At 39.3% G+C, this 22,468-nt stretch overlaps 1 protein-coding gene across 1 annotated transcript in view; it reads right to left on the reverse strand.

The window, feature by feature from the left end:
- trrap (transformation/transcription domain-associated protein) overlaps positions 1-22,468 on the reverse strand; it is a 72,170-nt gene that overhangs the window by 18,929 nt on the left and 30,773 nt on the right. The window contains exons 47-62 of the mRNA XM_056770842.1: positions 22,204-22,406; positions 20,589-20,710; positions 19,996-20,209; positions 19,273-19,452; positions 18,922-19,068; positions 16,918-17,037; positions 15,939-16,226; positions 15,543-15,680; positions 15,357-15,460; positions 14,975-15,110; positions 13,186-13,377; positions 9,867-10,062; positions 9,420-9,685; positions 6,944-7,044; positions 4,213-4,414; positions 1,509-1,670 (exon numbers count right to left, since the gene is read on the reverse strand). Coding sequence (XP_056626820.1) covers positions 1,509-1,670; positions 4,213-4,414; positions 6,944-7,044; positions 9,420-9,685; positions 9,867-10,062; positions 13,186-13,377; positions 14,975-15,110; positions 15,357-15,460; positions 15,543-15,680; positions 15,939-16,226; positions 16,918-17,037; positions 18,922-19,068; positions 19,273-19,452; positions 19,996-20,209; positions 20,589-20,710; positions 22,204-22,406 — 2,771 coding nt within the window. The remainder of the gene's footprint in view (positions 1-1,508; positions 1,671-4,212; positions 4,415-6,943; positions 7,045-9,419; positions 9,686-9,866; positions 10,063-13,185; positions 13,378-14,974; positions 15,111-15,356; positions 15,461-15,542; positions 15,681-15,938; positions 16,227-16,917; positions 17,038-18,921; positions 19,069-19,272; positions 19,453-19,995; positions 20,210-20,588; positions 20,711-22,203; positions 22,407-22,468) is intronic.

The raw sequence follows: 22,468 nt of genomic DNA on the forward strand, positions 1-22,468 counted from the left end.
TGAGTCAAACAATTATTATTAAATTGTTTAAAATGCTTTTAAAAAGACCTTGTCCTCTTGTCCACACCAGTGGCATTTTGTCTCAGCTAATGACCTTGCCGTTTCTAGCTAACCTGTCAACAGCAGTAAGCAAACATAATTTGCATAATTTTCCATGATTATGTAGTTTAACATATCGTTTTTTAATAAGAAATATAAATTTGGGGCTTCACAACAAAGGACAACATCATAAAACTTTTAAAGTGGTTCCAAAAAAGTGAAATATTTGAGACAAAAATTCACCATGTACACAAGTCATGTGCCTCACAGGGGATACAGTAACATGATCTTGAATGGGGTCTTTTTTGCGAATTAATGTTGTTTGTGGATTTGCCCACAATTCATGATCTGGTGTCACACTAGAGGACATGGCTTTCAGTGACAAAATGTATCAAGTTCCTACGCTTTAAGAAATGTATGTATGAAAAAAATGATTGCCATTTACTAGAATAGACACTTGTAAAATTATGCCTGATGTATTAATTAACATGTTTATGCTTTTCATTTTATTTTATTAATTAAAGTTTTAATTCACTGAACCATGCATGAGATAGTCACACCATAGGACAATTTTGAGAGTTGGCTCAAAATTGAAATAAATCTAATAACAAAACAGTTTTATAACAACAGGCCCATGTAGGATAAAGATATGATTTATATACATACATATATATATATATAATATATAGATAGATAGATAGATATATATAATGTACCTGTAGTATAGCTAGATTTAAAATGTACCTGTTTAATGAAAAAGAATGAAGTATTTAATAAAAAAATATATTTTTAATATCTAATAGAAACATCTAATAGAAATATTTGAGTTACTTAGATTTACTTAAGTTTTTACTTACATTTATTAAATTTAAACAACATAATTTATTGATTTCACAGCTTTAAAAAAAATGTATTCAATTGTTTTGAATGTGAATTATTTCGCTAAAAATATTGAGTAAATCATAGTTGAAATTTAAAGAGGGCATACGCTATTGGAACAACAGTAAATGATTCACATTTTGGGTGAACTTTTCATTCTCATTCTCTTTTTCTCTCTCTCTCTCTCTCTCTCTATCTTTCTCAGCCCCTGGAGCAGCTGTCTCCTCTTTGAAGTTCAGGAGCTCTTTAAATAGCGTGGAAATAAAACTCCATCAAGGAGGGCAAATTAGTCTCTTGTTTAATTTGCGGTTCTGTTTCCACAGTTCGAGAGCGTTTGATATTAACTTAATAACAATGCTTTGCATAAATAATTAAGAAGGCAGAAGGGAGGCAGTACGCATAGATTTGACAAAGGGGGAACTGACGGCACATTGTCTCCTGCTAAAAAGAGCAATTCATCTAAATCAGAGGGACAACAAGGCCATTCATATGTTCATTTAACCTTAAACAGATTTGTATCCCCCAAAGCAGATAGATCAGTCAAATATAAATGTGTGGCTAACAAAAGGAAGTATGGAGAGAAGTCCAACCTGGCTGATGAGGTTGAGGAGAGGTTTCCCTTCCGAGCCCACCAGACATGTAAGGAGCTGAGGGATCCAGGCAAGCCACTGGATGGGCGGCACTCCAATGCAGTATTTGTCCACAGCATCTGCCAGAGTGTTCTTATCGTCAAAGCTCAACAGCCACAGCACCTGAGGAAGTGAAGACAGAGATGAACAATTAAGGAAAGGAACAGAGAAATGTCTTCCAACAGTAAGCTACTCTTAATTGGTGGGTTCTTTAATGATGGAACGTCAACAGTTCACAACCACCAAGTTGAGGTCTGATGGAGACCTTACGCGCAGGACAGCGGCTTGCGAATAATTACCGATAACAAGCGAACAGCTATTCTCATTAATCAAGCCTAAACTATGCCAACGTCTCTATAGCTTTAGTGGCCAGCGGCACTGCAGACGTAATCTAATGTCCTCCTCGCATTAAACCCCACAGCGGAAAAGGCAAATGGTGTGGAGCTGTTTGATGTGGCATACAATGCGAGCAGGCTTCCACGTGTATGATATCCATACAAAAGCCATCATCGGGTCTAATAATATAATTACGTCCATCATTGCAAAGCATCTCCTCCGCTGCAACTGCATTAATTCAGAAAGAGAGCACACTGATGCGTGTTTTTGGGACACGGATATGCCCTCCATTTAACAAAGCCATCAGAGAGCAGAATGGGTTTATTGGACCAAAAATGAGTGCAGAGTATGCCTCTGTGTTATGGTAAATTGGTTTAATGGTAAAACTAATTAGAGGCCTGTCGAAAAAGATGCTGCCCTATTAATACGCAGTCTGTGGTCTGAGCTGACCACTGTACCTGAAAAGCAGAGAGAAAAAGCGAGCACACATTGTTCTCTGTGACTGTACGTTTGGGCAACGGTGGCCAATCTGTTCACGGGTCATGACCCACGGGAGAGTTCAGGGGGTGTTTCATTGGTTGGCTTATGCAGGCGTCGCGAGGGGTCAGGCTACAGAGAACAGTGAAGATTGGACTGACAGAGGTTGAATGAAGCTTTTAACCTCTGGGTGGAAAGCGCTGCTGGTGGTTCTGGTAATTGAAGGAGTCTACTGGGCACGTTTGACACAATCAAGATGGCTGTTAAACTGTTTAAGAGACACAATGCACTGTATGCACGCCCTGCTGCTTACTAGGGGTGGGAGAAAAAATCCATTCACATATGAATCGCGATTCAGTCTTCTAGCGATTCAAATCGATTCACAAATAAAAAAAATGATTTTAAATGTAATAAGTAAATATAATAACGTGATGTCAACAGAACAAAAAAGGCGGAAGTCAACTGCGAGAGAGGTGCAGCACCCCGTCCAGTTAGAAAGACCACACCTCATGTAGAGATACAGCGAAGCATACACAAGCAGTCGAGAAAGAGAAAACCATTCAGCCCCGTTGTACGTAACTTCAATATAACTAAATACATTTCAGGATGTTTTTTCTCATCATCTACCCAGTGCAGTGAGCGGCAGGGAGAAACAGCGCGTTCAATTCACCATACAGCAGCTGAACTGCCAATGAATGCAATATAGCGATATAGGATGTGTCAATTCGTGAATGTGACTGTCGTTTAATGCGTGGCACTACTAAATCGCTTCTATTTACTATTATACACTTGTTTTTATGTCTGACAACAGAGAATGGAAATGAGAATGGCTTTATTGGTCACTATCAGTTGTATAACAATACAATATGTGACCGTTCAAAGACTTGAAGCGAAAGTGTCAACACTAGTCTGACTGTGAGCGCAAATGCGACGTAATCACGTTTTCTGTGAGCGCAAATGCGACGTAATCACGTTTTCTGTGAGCGCAAATGCGACGTAATCACGTTTTCTGTGAGCGCAAATGCGACGTAATCACGTTTTCTGTGAGCGCAAATGCGACGTAATCACGTTTTCTGTGAGCGCAAATGCGACGTAATCACGTTTTCTGTGAGCGCAAATGCGACGTAATCACGTTTTCTGTGAGCGCAAATGCGACGTAATCACGTTTTCTGTGAGCGCAAATGCGACGTAATCACGTTTTCTGTATGCTAATTAGTATGTCGAGAATTGATTCTGAATCGAATCGTGACCCTAAGAATCGATTCTGAATCGATTGTGAGGGACCAAACGATTCCCACCCCTTCTGCTTACGTGTTTCCGCCCCGTATCGCAGTTTTACACTGGCTTCCGGCATAGCATTCTCCCATATCAAAATGAGGTCCTAGCGTGTTCTTTTTTGCGTATTATATTCAAATATTTTGATTAACTAGCGATTTCTATTAATTATATAATATTATATATACAGTATATATTAACTTTTATTGCATACCGGTTTTATATATTTTATGAATAGATCGTTGTAGTAATGAGTTCAAGAAGCTTTAAATACCTTCGTCGTGAAGGTGCGACGTCTCAATACTGCTGTGTCTTAACGGCAGCTCATTAAAATGCTAGGCAAGCATTGGTTAGCACGCCGGAAGCTAGATAACAACTGAGCCTAATCGTGGAAATGGTCGTGCATACGGTGAATTAGCGCTGGCTATTTGAGCCCCTTTATGAGTAGAGAGGCAGAGCGGGTCACAACTAGTCAGTTCTTCTGACATCCAACAATCAATCAGTCAGGTTGACGTTATTAGTTTCTTTTTAAAATAAGTACATTTGCAAAACACTAGAACACATGAAGAGCTCTTACCTTTGCCAAGTACTTGCGGGACTTGCTCTCGTTCTGATGGCGGCAGGCGTGCAGGTAACAAGTGATGGCAGATACACCGAGGTGGGGTTGGCGGTCTTTGACAAAGATGTTCTCCAGGTAATCGCCCCACATAGCCCAGGCCTTCACCAGAACATCATGCATCTGCACCGCAGCTGAGAATGCCTTATTTGCCTCCTCTGACCTGAAATTGTTTTTGAAATATTTTAATAACCATGAATTTGGAGAGATGTTTTGTGTAAAGTCAACTCCACAACGATCTAAAGAACATAAGGGACAATGCACCAATTTGGTGCCATTTCTGTTTCTCACTACCTAGAAAAACGTGTTATACGTTTCGGCAATCAATGTATGAACACCATCAAATCGTTAAATCTTAGTTCTTTCATTTGGATTTTAGGGTGATTTTACATCCCATATGCTATAAATGATCAATCCTGTTACAAAATGCATCCAATAACCTGAGACTGACCAATTCACATTTTCAACAATAAAATTTGCATGTTCTTAGACTCAAAATCAAGTTTTATTTTGAGAGTTACAAGCAAATCGCACTCATTCGACGGAATGACCCATAAGCATTTTGAAAACAGTAAAACATCTGCAACCGTAAAACGAAGGCAAACGAAATGAATCTTATCAATTCAATCATTGCAGGAACTTTAATAGACAACAAGGAGTATCTTGATGAACACATCACACAATTATTTCAAAAACCTAACAAAAATCAGTTGACCGAGGCCAATATTGTTTAACCAGCCCCTTCAGAGTTTGAGAATCTGTCCCACATCTTTCCAAGAGCCCTTTAAAAACAGAACATAAGAGAGACTTATAAAGCGCTTTATAACAGTCATCATCGATGCACCGATCCAACGCCCTCACCATCACATCTCCAAATGTTACCACAACATGACACACCTACTAAACCAATCACGTATAATTAGAACTTTTAATGAGTACGTGGCAAGCAACAGAATTACACTTGATTGCTATGGGAGTCAGGTGAGCCCAAATCCACTGAAGCGTTCTGTCAGTCGTGGACATGTATAATGTGTTTCCGCTCCTGGCCTTTACTGAAAGTCAGGCCTGAAGAGCATACGAACTCTCCGTGCCTAGTCAAGAGTCAGACTACTTCCTCCGACAGCTCCGCTACTTTATCAAATCCCTACGTTAATATTCACAGAGAGCGAAAATGTAATGATTGCATTAGAGCCCTGCTGAGACCGGAGGAAAGTTCTGCTGATCGCAGAGATTTCGCAAATTGCTATTGAGTTAATTATTCAGCATGTGTATTTAATAAGCTATTTCAATCCAGCGCCGGGCTCTTGGGTCTCCATCAATTCGTCCACAATGGGGAAAAGATGAAGAGACGGGGTCTGTTCTGAGCTCAGGTGTTGCTAAGGGGGCCCTCATCTGAATGAGTTGATGGTTCGGTTAAATGACGCTCATTTTAGTCTTGATCTATTAAGATCATTATGGATGTGATGAAAGATACAGGTACTTCTATGATCGTGTTTTGAGTTTCAGAAATATAACTCTTTGTGAAAGGGCAACAAAAGGGAAAAAACTATTATCATTACTAAAAGAAAAGCAGTGAAGCAGTTTTGCTCTGGAATATTATTAATATTTGAAAAGTTCTGCCAATTCAAAGTCAGCGTGGTATAAGCAACATGCAGGAAGACATTTATTGTAAAAAAAAAAAAAACAGGAAATATCACACAGAGAAGAACCATCTTTACTGTGTTTAAAGGTCAGCATACTCTTTCAATTCGGAAATATTTTTAAGTGGCAAAGTTAGTTCAGGATTTCAAATGTCAAATGGAATAACCACAAGAAAACACAAAGATATGATATTTATAACACCATCAATTTTGCCTCTATATTGCCATCTCTGTTTAAAGCATAAAACTGCAGCTTGCTTTATCAGCAACAGTTCTTCAACTTATAAATCTGCAGCTTAAAAATGTAAAAAAAGTCTTTATATTAGCTTTATATAATGGCTACACTAGATATTTTTACATTCACTAAACCCAAATATCGATGAGAAAACAAACTAAATAAACAAACAAACAACAATAAATAATTATTTGTCTTTGCTAATTTCATAAAAAAATAGATTTTCCTTTGTCTTATAAATCTGTATAAGTCACTGATCCGTTTCTGTTTGTTTAACGTCTCCCATTGGAGCGCATCTAACCTGAACGCAATAAAAATAAATCTACTGTATTCTAAAAAGTGAACCCATTAAATGACAGACTGTCACCGAGATCGACTCATGAAAATGCCACTCAATAGAAGTGCTGCAAGAGATGATCACTCATCATGAGCTCTGCTCCATTATCCTTTGCCGCAGACATGCTATAAAAGGTTAATTACTCATCATATTCTCATATTGACTGCTAATATCTTTTCTGACCTCATTATTGGTCTAAGGCTTAGCGGTGATGATTAGCGGCACAAACACGCAGATGTTTATCCACCCCGCCCATAATGACTCTTTGTTGTTGATGTTCATTTGAAGAGGTGAGCTCTTAATGATTTGTCCCACAGACTCTTTAATGTAAGGGCAAACCAGACTCGCACGGGACACGATAACGCGCACGGTGTCGATTGAGGGTGAAGAAAGCGCGCGAGAGGCAGATAAAGAGAAGGCTCGATAAAGTGACAGGCAGAAGAAGAGAGAAGATGAACAAAGCCGAGGATCAACTCTTACTTATTGATCTGGGCCAGGAACATGCCCTTGAGTGCGTAGAACTCTGCGGTCATCTCCTTGGTGAAGTACTTCAGGTTAGTGGACTCAATCACCTCCAGACCCTGACAACACAATAACAATGATTGCATTTGATATTCTTCCTATTTTACAGATATGAATTTTTCATATTCTCACCTAGAATGATTTAAGATCCTAAAAAACATGGTATACGCCAGTTTCTGTAGAATTCTGATTATGTTCGATATTCTGAGATGGCTTAAAAGGAAAAGTTTTTTTTTTGAAGAATTCGTCTAAAAAACAATGGCTAAAAAACAATAAGATAATTTAACTGTATCCAAGTTAAGATCCACTGAATTGCCTTGAAATGCAATTGCACTGGTTCTATGCATTGAACTAATTTTCACTGAAACAGTAAGTTTAAAATAACAGTGTTTAGTTGACCTCACTGCATGATTAGAAGCTGAAGTGCAGGTTGATGTTTTAAAAATTGGTAATCTATTTTCGTCAGGTTTTGAATGATATTGAATTTTGGAGTACACTAGTATCCTTAGAGCCATCTATATCTTCTGATATCCTTATAGTCATAGTTAATGCAAAAAAGACACTGTAATACATATCTGGGATCCCTGTCATTTTTTGGACCGGTCCAGCTTGTGTTTCCTTCAACATCAAAAGTGGACACTGCTGACAACATACTATATCATCTATAGACATCTCTGTAGCTCAATATAAAGTGCCAGGTGAGAGTCAGTGGTTTAGAGTGTGCCAGAGCAATGATAAAAGAAACAGAACAGGTCCAAGTGATAGCAGAAAGAGAAGAGAGAGAGAGAGAGAGACTTATTAAATCCAATGGTAGTTTAATGACTTGAGCTCAGCTGAGGCAGCTCCATTAATCAGGCTTAAGCGAATGCTGCAGCAAGAGCTCCATTCCTTACACTGTTTGCAATGCATCTCTTACTTTGACAGCAATGCAGTCATTCACAGCCTAATGAGAGCGGAGTTATTTGGATTAAGAGACTTTGCCTAACAGTAAAATGAGCAGGTGGGTCGACACGGTAAAGCGGATTTGGTAAGAAAAAAACTGACTGCAGAAAAGATATATATATTATTTTCTGCTTGAATCTCTTGCATGAATAAATTGAATGCATATTCAAATCTTTGAATAATATTGTGAAGTGTATTATTTTTTTTTCATAAAAGTATTATTTTAAATATCAAAAATTAAAACCACATATTATTGTAATAAAAATTTTGCTTTGTCTTTCACACTTTTTTTAACCTATAAAGTTTCTTACTTGTGCAAAAAGTACATTTTAAAGTTTTGCAACATTTGTCATGTATAATACAGTTCGCGTTAACATCATATATTTAAAGATTTTTAGAGAATTTTTCCACCGATACCAATTATTCAGTGTGATATCTGTCTATACCATTTTGAAGATTAATATTTCTTAACTTTCTGACTGTTATCAATTCATATAATGACTATTAATATTGACTTGATGATCTTTCAGAACATTTTCTGTATAAAGAGCACAAATTCATTTCCTCAACTCTTCAGATTGAAAATATATATCGGCCTTGATCATCGGCTATTTTTAAAGTGACAGCTTAAAAGACAGCTAAACTTAACATCACTGACGCGAAAGCAGATCACACTAAACCGCACCAATAATATTATACAAATTGTTACGATACTGTGATTTTGGGTGCAGTTGGCTGTGTGTGTTTTTCCATCTCTCTCTCTCTCTCTCTCTCTCTCTCGCTTTGTTTGTTTCAATGGAAGTTGCCTACTCGTGAATTTGTGGCTCTGCCCCGCGACGGTGATTGGTCGCTGCAAAGAATGTTTCCGAGAACGGAGCCTCTTATGATTTTTGGGCCGGTCGTAGAGCTCAGGGTTCCGGCAGCCGCACGACCAAACAACATAGTTTGTTCTGTATAGTTTTCTTCTATGCCTTTTACATTATCAATCCAAGAACAAGCAAAAGAGAAAGTTAATTCGTAGGGGTGACCTGCCCTTTTTGATTTGCCTTTGTTTATGTCCAGGTAGTTGGGTTCAATTTCTGTATTTTCTTTTCATCTTAACACGTTTGTTATTTCTCCCTTATTAATTCGTACAATTGTTTTGGGCAAGGGGTCACCCTGAAGATCATATTTCTACTATCGTAAACTTGCTTTAAGACGAGCTTTCTATGACCGAAGACCTGCCTGTCTGTACATTAATTTCCCTTTTTTTCGATGAAATCAAACTCTTGTGATCTATTAATTATATTAATTTTGAACAATAAATACCATGAAAGTTAACGTGATATTCTTTGGTTTGTGAGTTGGTCTGACAGCTGAGTCTCTTTACCCTTTATTGCAACCTACCCCTAGAGATTGTAATAAAATTTATACGAATAAGCAACCTCTCAAAATAGTAACGTGTTCCTGTGACATTGTGTCGGAATACTGGACAGATGGATCGTTTACTCACCTGCATGCATTCATTCTTGCCCATGACACCGGCCAACTGCAGGTAGCATTTAACCTGCTGGCGGATCTTCTGGAAGCAGTCTACAATAGGCACAGTGGGGATGGTGTGGATGCGACTCAGAATGTCCAAGGCCACATTGACCAGACCTTGTTTCCGGCCGATCTTTCCATATTGAATAATGGCTGAAGCGGAGGCATGTACGCCAAGCATGGCATTATTAGTATTTGGGTCATGTTGTGTGTTGGTCTCGTAAGCAGTCACAATGGCTGCAAAAGAATATATAAAGGGTCAAAATTTGACCCACTAAAGAAAGGAAAAACTACACACTCACACATCAGTTTCATGTCCAGTGGTTAGTTTCTCATTTTGTATTATTATGCATACATAATGAATCCTCTGGAAAAAGTTAATATGTAAATGTAAACTGTGCACTTCTATCAGGCATACCCTGATAATGGTGCTGCCTCCACATGAAAATGCTGCTCCAATGCGAGAGATCATCTGAGACGATCGGTAGTCTGTTTCTCCAGGTCTTCACTACGGTCTTCATGTCGTGAAGGCTTGTATTGCGGCCCAGGTTGGTGGGCTGGAGTCCTGAATTAATCTGCGCAGCTTCCTGTAGCTCAATGATCTGCTGGGCAGCCTGAAAAAGAATCCAGAAACAAACATGAAGATGTGCTTCACATTAAACATCTAAATGAGTGGATGAAACCTGCAAGAGCCCTCCGCAAGAAACCCCTAAAAAAAGACAGCAGTGGAACTCAATTCTGAGAGCCAAAGTCGTCCATGGATCCAAATATCACACGCACGCAGCGCTGAAATCCATTATTGTGACTGTATTACAGGCTTATGATTCCTATTGAGAAAGAAAAAGAGCAATGCAGTCTTGACGTGGCCGGGCGCTTGGATGGATCAAAGTCTCTTAAAAGCCATTTACTCCGAGAGCAGGCAGAGAGAGGGAGTGAGGACAGAAGCGTCTGTTCCCTGCGCTTAATCACGCTCGTAGACGACTCTTAGACCACACTAGTAGAAAATACGGAGAACGATGACCACGAACGACGCTCTCCCATCCTCAACAAACCCCCTGATGACCTTAACATAGCATGTTAACATAATACACACCTAGTTACCGAAAGGCATCAGCGAACTGAATGAGAATCATGTGAGCTAGTTGATTTATATCATGACTGTTTATTATGCATTCGAGAAGCCAGGATAATAAATTACGGCAGTCGCCAAACACACAGGCACGCGTCAAAAAACAATCCATTCAACATTAATACCTGGTTTACAAGATAAATGTCTCGAATCAGTCTATGGACTTGCCAAATCAAATCCCCCCAAAACAAAATAAATTGGGCAATACAATATTTTTCACAATTATCTGTTAATATCAGCTGATGGCACATTATAACCTTCATTGGAAGTGGCCATTCATCATGTAAATTTAATTTTCCTGCAGGTATTTAATCAAACCCTATCTGATGGGGAAAAGTAATTACGAGCAGTTTTCACTCTCTCTGTCTTGGTGCTCTCTTCCTTTCAATCGCTCGTGTTGGACTTGGTTTTCGGGTATGGTTGCATTCAGGAGAGCAGGTGTAAACAGATTCATTCATCAGTAAATTCAGTTATCAGTGATGTCAATTGCTCTTGGACAGAGAGGCTTCGACTAAAAACTGGTCATTTGTGACTTTATTGCTGCTGTTTTTAAAGTGCCTGCAAGGCTTGATTGTATTCATCTTCCTTAAACATTCCTAAACAGTTTTTTCTCAACCCCCAACCTTATGTATACAACATTTCAACCAAAACTGCTCAACTTACAGAAAGTCTTCAAACTTTACTTTGTAGATAATTCAGCTTTTGATATGCCATCAAATTTTGGGTTAGAAAATGTAAGCATAGTCTAAAAATCCCCCATTATCCTAGTATTCAAAATGCAATCAACAGCGATGACATCATCATAATCCTGAAGTATGACTGGTCTTTTGTAGATTTGTATAATGAAATGTGACTAGTCCTCTTTTCTTTGCTTATTTAGATTTGTATACTGAAATGTGATTGGTCCTCTTGCATTGCATATTAAGATTTGTATACTGTAATGTAATTGGTCCACTTTTCCTTATTTAGATTTGTATACTGAAATGTGATTGGTTCTCTCCTTGCATATTTAGAATTGTATACTGAAATGTGATTGGTTCTCTTTACCTTGCAAATTAAGATTTGTATACTGAAATGTGATTGCTTCTCTTTACCTTGCATACTTAGATTTGTATACTGAACTGTGATTGGTTCTTTTTACCTTGCAAATTAAAATTTGTATACTGAAATGTGATTGGTCCTCTTGCCTTGCATATTAAGATTTGTATACTGTAATGTAATTGGTCCACTTTTCCTTATTTAGATTTGTATACTGAAATGTGATTGGATCTCTCCTTGCATATTTAGATTTGTATACTGAACTGTGATTGGTTCTCTTTACCTAGCAAATTAAAATTTGTATACTGAAATGTGATTGGTCCTCTTGCCTTGCATATTAAGATTTGTATACTGTAATGTAATTGGTCCACTTTTCCTTATTTAGATTTGTATACTGAAATGTGATTGGTTCTCTCCTTGCATATTTAGAATTGTATACTGAAATGTGATTGGTTCTCTTTACCTTGCAAATTAAGATTTGTATACTGAAATGTGATTGGTTCTCTTTACCTTGCATACTTGGATTTGTATACTGAACTGTGATTGGTTCTCTTTACCTTGCAAATTAAAATTTGTATACTGAAATGTGATTGGTCTTCTTTCCTTGCATATTTAAAAGAACAGTTCACCCAAAAATGAAAATTCTGTCTTCATTTAATCACCTTCGAGTTTTTCCAAATCTGTATAAATGTCTTTGTTCTAATGAACAAAGAAAGAGATATTTGGAAGAATGTTTGTAACCAAACAGTTCTTGGCCACCATTGACTACCATAGTCGGAAAAATTACAATGGTTATCAAAACTGTACCGGAACGGTTTGCTTTCCTACATTCTCCAAACCATCTTTTGTGTTCAACAAAGAATTTTATAAAGCAACTTTCACTACAATGGTATTCAATGGAATCACAGAGCCATCAGCCGCAAACCTGAACAGCCCGTGTTGCACAACCACAGTCACCAACGCCTCATTACCTACATTTGGCTGTAATATTTGCCATCGCATCAGAGGGGAGCTCCAAAAGAGCTGACGGTCTCTGGAGCACATGGCACGAGGCCGGCTCTCGCCCATTACCCTAATCTACACGCGCACATCACCTCGCCTTCGTCCCATTGTGTGTCCTGCCTGATTATGCGTGTGGCAGTCAGGAGGCACTTCTTTCTACTGAATATTAATAAAAGCTGCCTATTGAACACCACAATGGAGCAGTCAACACTATCTCAGAAGAGCCAAAGGGCCTAAAAGAGAGAGAAAGAGTCTGACAGAAGAAAAAAACACATTCTATAGAGGGACGACGGCAATTATAAGAAAAATGTCTGTTTTAAACATTCTCTATGCTGCCGGAGAACGATCGCCTGAGAGTGTGGTTGCTGGTGATGCCTGACCAGATGTTGTGCTTTTGAGATGTCATTATTTTAAACTGACAATCGATTAAGTTTAGGTTCGCTGGTGTTGTTCTGATTGAGCTACCAGCTCAAGAAAGTTGTTGAAAACGCATTGAGAACATTAAACCGCAGCTGGAGAACGTCTGGTTAAAGGATGTTTGTCAGCCCGAGCGTGTGATGTTACTCACCTGGAGCAGCGGGGTGTGCACGTGAGAAACGATGTGTGGCAGTCTTCTCCACTCTCTGATAGCCAGACTGCTGGCCATCTCCACCAGCCGCTCGATGAAGTTGAGTTGTTGTTCCTCGGGGTGACAGATGGCTAGATAGCCACGATGCATGTTTACCTTCCAGGCCATCTCCTTGGGACAGCTCAGCTCCACCTGATACATACAAAACCAAAGGATGAACCATAGAGCTTTCAAAGTAGTGCTGGGCAATATGAATTTACGCGCTCTGGTCAGTGTTTTCGCGATATTTAAAGGCCAAAACCGTGTTATGGCTGGCCTGAAAGAGGGAACATTTCAACTTCCTGAGAGCAAGCGCCGCTGCCAAGCTGCCTCCCCTGGAACGGGGAAAACAAATCACTTCCCAGCAGATGTTTGAGCAATTATTCAAGCACGTATCCGTAAATATTAGATGCAAAGCGAAAGGAGGGGGGAAGGCGGGATGGGAGGCGCAGGTCTGCGGGGCTGGACAATTTAATTAGATGTCACCTCAGGACAGAAACCTGAATGAATTCGTTCCAAGTCTCCTTGAACAAGAGCCAAGAGTATTTATAATGTGTCCAGGCCCATCACGCACTTTTTCTACTTTGTTTTAGAAGTGAAGCCCATAAATTATCCGCCGAAGGCAAGGCTACAATTCTGAAGAGTCATAAAGAATTCTGCGAGCACAGTTAGCGAGTCACTTTCTGCATAATAAAAGTCACGTGCTTTCACGTTTAGCACTAAGGGGGGAACTTCTGCTAATGGGTTATTTGACTGTGTGGGATATTTAAAGCATGAACTGTGTAGGGTTGTGTGATGTATATGGAACTTATATTAAAGTGAAAGTATGATGACATACTGTCAAAAATGTTTCTAGCCAAAGCATCCTTGAAGGAAAATAATCAAGAATTCATATTTATGAGTTTGTATTAAAAAAAAAATGTGTGTTTCAATTGAGAGGTTTTCTCATTGAAGTAACAAAAATTCATTGCTTAAAGACCTAGTCAGTAAAATTTTGCGGCAAGGTTGCGAATTGCCACCAACTGATCACTACACACCTCACCTCCCGTTCTAAACACTATGATTGACAGTGTATGTAGATAGATTATACTAAAATAATAAAAACATAACGCTTCTTTGTGTAGGCTCTTTATACACCTCTGAAGACATTGCATTTCTGTCAATAAATCCTCCAACAAATTACACACTGGACCTTTAAATAAACTTAGCAAATTCTTATAGCAGACAAAAAGTAATATTCTGAAGCCTCTTTTCTAAACTGGTTAAAGGCATAGTTCACCCAAAAATGAAAATTCTATCATCATTTACTCACCCTCTTGTTATTTCAGACAAGCTTTTTTCTTCTTCTACAGAACACAGAAGAAGATATTTTGAAGAATGTTGGTAAACGAAAAATGCAGATATCCATTTACTTCTATTGTACGGACACAAAACCAATGCAAGTCAATGGGTTTCCCCATTCTTCGGTTATCAACAATCTTCAAAATATCTTATTTTGTGTTCTGTAGAAGAAAGAAAGTCATACAGGTTTGAAATGACAAGAGGGTGAGTAAATGACGACAGAATTTTCATCTCTTTAATCGGTCGACATGTGACCTGTTTTAATGTTATATGTTTCATTTTGTGCTTTGATTTTTACTGTCAGTTCTTTAATCAAATAACAAATGTTCCGCCAGCTACGTTTAAACACATGCTTAAGGTTTCACTTTCATTTAAAATATTCACTTTTGTGTGTGCTAACTGGGTTTACCTGCACTAGAGCCTCTTTCATTGCCGCCCAGTTAGACACTCTCCAAGCGCACTCCAGCACCAGATATGGGTTATTATGTCCTTTAGATTGTCCGTACTCAGTCAGAGGTTCCCACTGGTTCAGCTCTTTAGAACAACTACAAAATAACATAACATTTAAGTTATAAAATGTAAATATTTTTTATATTATGTTGCATTACACTATATACATTACATTATATAACATCCAGTAAAAACCTGTGGTATCACACCTCCTAACTAGGCACAAAACCACAGTATGTCAAATTAAGAGCGCGATCGCGATGTGTCAGACCGGCTTAATGAGAGGTGGCCTCAAGTGTTGAATCGGAGGTTTTACAGGAACTTCCCATAAAAAAACATACCGGATCCAGTGATCTTCCCACAGCTGGTACTCTGGGAAGATGGCGGGTGAGGCGTTGTGCTCCTTGCGAGCTTTCTCCATCGCCTTCTCATAGGTTTCTTGAGCCTGGTGATCAACCACCATTATTGTCAGTGTCTTAATATACACGAATATACAAAAGGGATGGTACACTCACACTCCGACTCACCTGTTCAAAGAAGCCGTGCTGTTCGTATGCGATAGCAGTGCTTGTCTCGGGAAACTTGCATCTCTTTTGCCACAGCCCAGCCCACATGTCCTCCTCCTGCAGCAGGGAGTAGAGCTCGGCCAGCGAGTCGAGGATCTCCTGGGGGAATATGAAAAACGCATCCTCAAAGAATATAGGGGACAAACACATCCATATTCAGAAGCGGACAAATAAGACTGCTTAGCATAAGCAGCATGAATGCTAGGAAACATCAAACTGCACTCGCTGACAGGTCAAAAATGAACCGATTGAAAATTCAGTGGACAAGTTAATTCCAGGTGACACGGAGGAACCTTCAGATGCTGTGCCCGGAATATCAATGATGGCAGAGACTGAAGAGTTTACGCATCACTATACCTGCTGTGGAGGTGTGATGCTCTCCTGCTCGTAGAACTCGGTGCTCTGTTTGGGTTTGATGTGCAGACTGAGGCCCTTCTCAAAGGCTTGCTGCTCAAGCATCAGGGTGGAGCGCAGCCATAGATTATGCGTCTTGCCAAGGTACTTCAGCACGCAGGGCCTGATGGGAATGGGCGGCACGCATTGAGACATGGCCTCCACGAAGCAGTTCAGGGCGCTGGGCTGACAGTCCCTTTGAGCTTGATGGCTACCGCTACACAGGAACGGGCCCATCTCGCCTGACAGCGCCTGGAGTGGTTATACAATATTATAAATAAATATCAAATATATTACTGAGTTTGATCAGAAAATAACAACAAAGACCGGAATGAATAAAAGTATAAATAACCCAAGTATCTTTTGATGCTGAAAACATCAAGTTCTTCTTCACACACCAAACATCAATGAAAATTCATTATTAATATTTCATAGAAATGCCAACACTAAAGAAAACGAGATGGGTTGGGAAGGTGCAGTAAATATGTCCTAGTTTTATGCAAAGTGTTGTGTTTTGTAGTGTACAGCCCGAGTCATTCCAAATTAAAGTCCTTTAATGAGATTTCTAATACTTAAGACATCTGGTCCATTACACTCTTATATTTGCATAAAAGGTTTCATTTCCGCTCATTAGCAAATGCTGCTTGCTTAAGTTCAGCGATGGGGGCATGAAGACAGCCCGTGTGCCCCCATCATACACAGTGCTACAACATGAGCATAGAGTCATAGCCTCTGACACCATTAACAACACGACGCACGCTGATTCTGCAGTGATATGCACTATTATTAGTGAAACAGACAGTTTTAAACACATCAAAAGGTCAGTTGAAAACCCGCAGCCATTGCTGTCTCGCGTCATCGCGTTAAGATGAAAAAGAGTTCAGTTGGAAAAGGCCATGTTTTCACTGACATCTGTTGAAAACTGGGACAGAGAGGTACTCACGTGTTGCTGTCGGTCTGACAGAATCTTCCAGAGGCGGGGGAAGAGCTGAACCCAGGTCTTCTCAGCCAGCGGGGTGGAGATGTGACACAGCTGAACCAGAGCGTTCAGCAGCGCACCGGTCTAAACACACACAGGAGGTTTATAATAGACAGTACATCAGCCGGTATTTAGCCAGAGATCATCACATCAGCAATAACTGTACCTACTTGATTTACAGTCCTGCTACAACTATTTGTGTTGGTTGTTAAATCTAGCAACAGATATTTAGCGTTTTCAAATATCGTAAAATGAATGGAAGATTAATGATCAATTCATTAAAATTAATGAAGATTTCACAAAAAATGCTGCTCATTATCTCAATTTCATAGAGGGAATATAAAATACAACCCCCAAAACAACCCACATATTCATCCCACTGTCAAGTTGTAAGCAGTAATTTTTTTTTTTTACTGTAAATATTTTGAATAGGCTATTATTTTATTTTTATATTGTTAATTTTAATTATGCGGATAGGGTTATTTGATTAATTTTGCGATGTTATTTCTTTTTTTTATATTTATTTAATTGTACTTGTTCAGTTTTAGGTCAGTTGTTTTTATTTTCAACAAATAAATTTAATGACTCATTTTAATGCATTTAACTTGATTGCCAAGACAACATTTGTAAATTTCATTTCAAGTTTTTCAAATAATATTTAATCCTATATTTTATCAGAAATTGTAATTAACAGAAAAAGTTGTTATACTTTTAGTTACCTATAAAAAAGCCTGGTGCATATTTTATCACTTTCGATTTGTAAGCAGTTTTTAATGTCAAAAGAAAAGTATTTTTTTTAGATTTATTTTGTTAATTTTAGTTTAAATGTTTTTTTTGGTTAAATTGTGGTGTGCTTTTGTCGTCTTATTTATTTGTTTAACGCCATTTAATTTCATTTGTTCTGTTTCAGGTTAGCTTTTATTTATTTGTAATTAATAATTTTAATGCATCTAATTTTATTGCTAAGGACTTATTTTAAATTTTAATTTATGTTTTCTTATAATGTTTAGTCCTATATTTTATTACATTTTAATTAACAGAAATTAATACTGTTTTAATACTTTTAAGGCCTGGACTATACCTTAGTTAAATTGGGATATTTTAGCTATTTTTATTAAAATGCCTTAGAAAAACATAACTCGTGTATCTTGACACAAAACGATGGCACTAACATATTTTAAGATATGTCAGGGCAAGTTATTTCAATTATAGACAGATCGAACATTTATATTAGTCTGGAACTAGACTAGTCTTCGAAACCGGGCCAATAATACCAATATTAAGCCTGGTTTAATGTGGAGACACGTTTACGAATTCCCCTTTACCTACGACACAGCCCGTTCAAGGGCAAAAGAAACCAGGTACATTAAATTCTTCTTGAAAAATGACTTTTCATAAGGGACCGCTGTACTTTCCTATGCATGACTGGTCATCACCTCTAGCCACTGAATAATTCTAAGGGCATAACCGCAGGTAAAGGTTTGGCCCTCTGACCGTAAGAGGAATCGAGCTGTTAGCATAAGTCAGAACTCAAATGTGTGCTTTGGTTCCTGACAGCTGCTCCGGTGGGCGACGGAGGAAGGTCAGGGCTTTGAACTCTTACACTTCATCATTTATCTAAAGCCTGCTTGAGAGGTGCATATAAAATAGCGTCTTGTCTAGGATTAAACAGAAATCAATGACGCCGTGACCTCAAAGCACTCGGAGACGGAATCCCATGTTACCCTGATCAAACTCGCCTTAATAGAGATGCTCATGAGAGAGCAGCCAGGTATAGATAAATGGAACCAGAAAACTAATGCATAATAAATAAACCACAACAAATTGCTTTCGTGTGTGAAACTGCTCATTCCAACAAACATCTTTGAAAATAAAAGACAAAGCTTTTTCTTTAACATAAAAGCTTTGTTTTATTTTCCGTTGCCTGAGGGTGCCGTGAGGGCGGCATATGTTGGGGTGATGTCTCACCTTGACCTCTCTCAGGGAGTCCAGGAATTTGTCGTGGCGGTTTGTGAGCATGTGCAGCTGGTTGCCCGATTCTCTTTCCGCCTGCTCCTTGGTCTTGGGCAAACTGGTCTGGTCTCCAGGTGCCAGCTCAATGTCAATTTCCACATCCTACAGATAAAAAGGTCACAAAAACACCAAATGTGGGAAAAAAAAATCTTTACTTGTTACATTAACAGAAGGTCTCCCGTGCCATTGGATTTAACACTTCGGTCAAGAGGATTTTCTTTAAAAGTTTTAACATTTCATGTTTTATAATGAATGCTTTTCAGCGAAGTGTAAAAATGTTTGTATTTACAAAACGCCACAACTGACCTCCTCCTTGGTCTCGCTGTTTTCTCTCTCGCGTGGTTCCTGCTTGATGTGCGTCGCCATGGCGAAGGCTGCGCGGTCATGGCTGTCGGCCAGGTTGATGACATTGGTGATGGAGGGGAGCATGGACCCCTGGCAGCTGGTGCCAATGGTGGTGTTCCTCTCACAAACAGCCAGCAGCAGCTGTGAAAGAGACGACAGAATCAAACTCTAAACTGCCACGATTCCTCAACCACGCACATAAACAGCTGCTCCTTATGTGAAGATCACACCATGCAGCTCGCCACAGACTCTCCACGGAGAGAAAAGCAGCTAACGTTCACACTTAAATGGCACCCACCCACATCATTTAACAGCTGCCGTTTTGAACCACAGAGAGGCTATGACACTAGCATATATTTCTAAAGGTTTGATGCGGGCTGAGGAGCTCCAGATGTGAATGTTCTTCTGCTCCATCATGGCACGGTGAACACAGCCGGCATGTGTAGGACAGCATTAATAATTCACCAGCCGGAGCGGCATTGATTGTGGCCGAGATGGATTGTGAGTTGTGCGAGCAGCCGAAAGACAGAACGGTTACATCAGAGTGAATATAAAAAAACTAAAGAGGGCCGAATAGTGACCTATGAGGAAATTTTGCCGGATAATCTCTCATTATGATGTTTGGATGAGATCATGAAATAAATAAAGTGAATACAAATCTCTTTATATGAGAATGGTCTGTACCTCAATACACTGTTTGATCCAGAAATGGCTGCCCATGGCCTCCCAATTCTGCGAGCAGCAAATATAAAGAAGCCTCTCATAGACGCGTCGCTTCATGGAAGTGTCGAACACCTCGAAAAATTTCGCTCTGATCAGCGGTTGGCTGCAGCGCAGCCCCGACAGGAATGCAGGCTCCAACTTTGATGTGATGTCACTTCCGGAGAGATTTTCATCTCTGCAAAAAACAACACGTAAGGCTTCAGACAAACATGCCGCGAGATATTTCTTTTACCTTCCGAGACCCTAATAAATGGGGCATGACCAGACACTGTAGGTCTTTAAAAAAAACAAGTCAATACCAAACTCACATAATGTGTTCAAGCACTAGATGTTGATTTAGGCCCATGGGTTCTTACAAGAAGGAATTGTACCTGTCGAAGGATAAACGCTCTCACGCCCAGGGTGAGAGAGGCCCCCCTAATGCCTCCAGCCCCACTTCAGTGATCAACCCCCCCGATCTGCCAACCACCCAGGCATCCGCAGTCTCGTTGCTAATGGCAATAAATGGCGGGCCGGAGCGGACGGTGGACCCCGTGATTAATCGTCGTAATTACCTGTAGACGTAATTAACGAGGTCCAGGAACTGGCCATTCAATTCAAGGTCATCAGGAAAGCGCTTCTCAATGTAGGTCATCATTTTCACCAGCAGAATGGACTTCTCTCTTGGATTAGGCACCTAGGAACGACAGAAGAACAGAGAAATGAAGATAAAGAGAGAGAGCTCCAGAAAAGAAAAGGGATTGAAAAAAGGAGAGGTGTGGGGTGCTGGTGAAGGGGGTCAGATTGATACACTCCATTTATCTTTCATCTATCGGGAGAGATGTGCGGAACCTTTGCTCGGCTCTTTTTTCTCCCTGTCTACTCTCTCGCCTTGAGCTAACTGAACAGACACCTGGATTCGGCTGTCCGGGCCACAGCACGATAAATACACAACACCTAATTTACAGCGGGGTGAGCTTTAGGCTCAAATGTTTAACATTGATGCATTCAAAGAGTAAACCAAGGCTGGTTTATAAAGCAAGCCTACAGAAGCGGGACGTGTCTTATATATAGCCTGATTCATGTCTAATATTAGGGTTTATTTTGGCTTTTTAAACCTCAACCTTGGTTTCTGTTGGTCCCCATGTAGGTGATCATTTAATCCTTTAAAATTAATCTTTGATCATCAAAATGATAAAATTAAACATTATCCTGTGAAAGTCATTTCTTTAATGCACTAAAATAGCTTGAATGAAAACCTTGTTTTTGAGTAAACTGCTGCTTTAAAGAGAATATACTCCGCAATGGTGTAGACTGATAAATGTGCACATGGTTTGCTTTACAGCATGTTATATAAAAACACTACAAAATTTTATATGATGTATATTTAAAAAATGTGATTTTCACCACAAAAGAAGATCTCTTGAAAATATTGGTAACCGAACAATGGCGGTACCCATAGCTGTTGGTTTTGTGTCCGTACAATTGCAGTAAATCGCCCCTGGTCGGTTACCAACATTCTTCAAAATATTGTATTTTGCGTTCAGCAAAATAAAGAAACTCATACAGGTTTGACATGAGAAGAAGGTAAATAAATGACATCAGAATTTTCATTTTCGGCTGAATTATCCCTTTAACGCTATAAAAGTGTCATTTATAGAAGCTTTCTATTGAACACTGGTTGTCCAGATGAATCATTTAACAGTCACTTTACAGTCAGTTATGTCACATAATAAAATACATATTTTTTTTTTTGCTTCTATGCATTTTAAACTGCCTTTCGCATGTGAAGTGAGAAACAACACTTTTTGGGATCTGTGATCCTGTGTTGTGACAAGTTCACAAGCTGTGCTGAAATGAACGAAGAACACTGTTAACTTCAGACCTAACTATTCAGGGACCTTGTTAAAAATAGACCTTAAAATCCTATTTTCATAATGCTGGGGTTTTCTGGGAAGTGCAGGTGCTTCACGCAGCAAGGCAGAGCACGACCTTTGGTGAACTTTCTACCCTTCTAGCTATCCTCAATGCTACCTCACAAAGTTTCTGAGCACATAACAAATGTGACTGGCTTGTTAATGTGGCCGCTCATATTTTTGGGATTTCAGAAACACATTTGCATCTTAATTTCAACAAATTGTTTTTGGATTACAGAAGCCATTTGAGAGTTTGTTAAATCATGATATTTACCTGGTTAGTGGCCATGGGGTTACCAGAGCTCTTAACCCACTCCTCCACAATCTTCACCACTGCTCGAAGAATCTTTGGATCTGAAGATTTCTCAATGAGGGAGGTGAGGATGACCTGGATGAAGTTCTTCCTCATTTCCATATTCATGACTGATAACCTTGTCTTCACCAGATCCAGACTGAGCATCACCAGCTCGCTTGTCACTACATTTAGCACACAAGAATGAGAGCTCGCAGTAAGAAAGAAGCATTTGACACTATCACAA

Source organism: Triplophysa dalaica, chromosome 17 (assembly GCF_015846415.1).
Source record: "Triplophysa dalaica isolate WHDGS20190420 chromosome 17, ASM1584641v1, whole genome shotgun sequence".
In the NCBI taxonomy this organism is placed as follows: domain Eukaryota; kingdom Metazoa; phylum Chordata; class Actinopteri; order Cypriniformes; family Nemacheilidae; genus Triplophysa; species Triplophysa dalaica.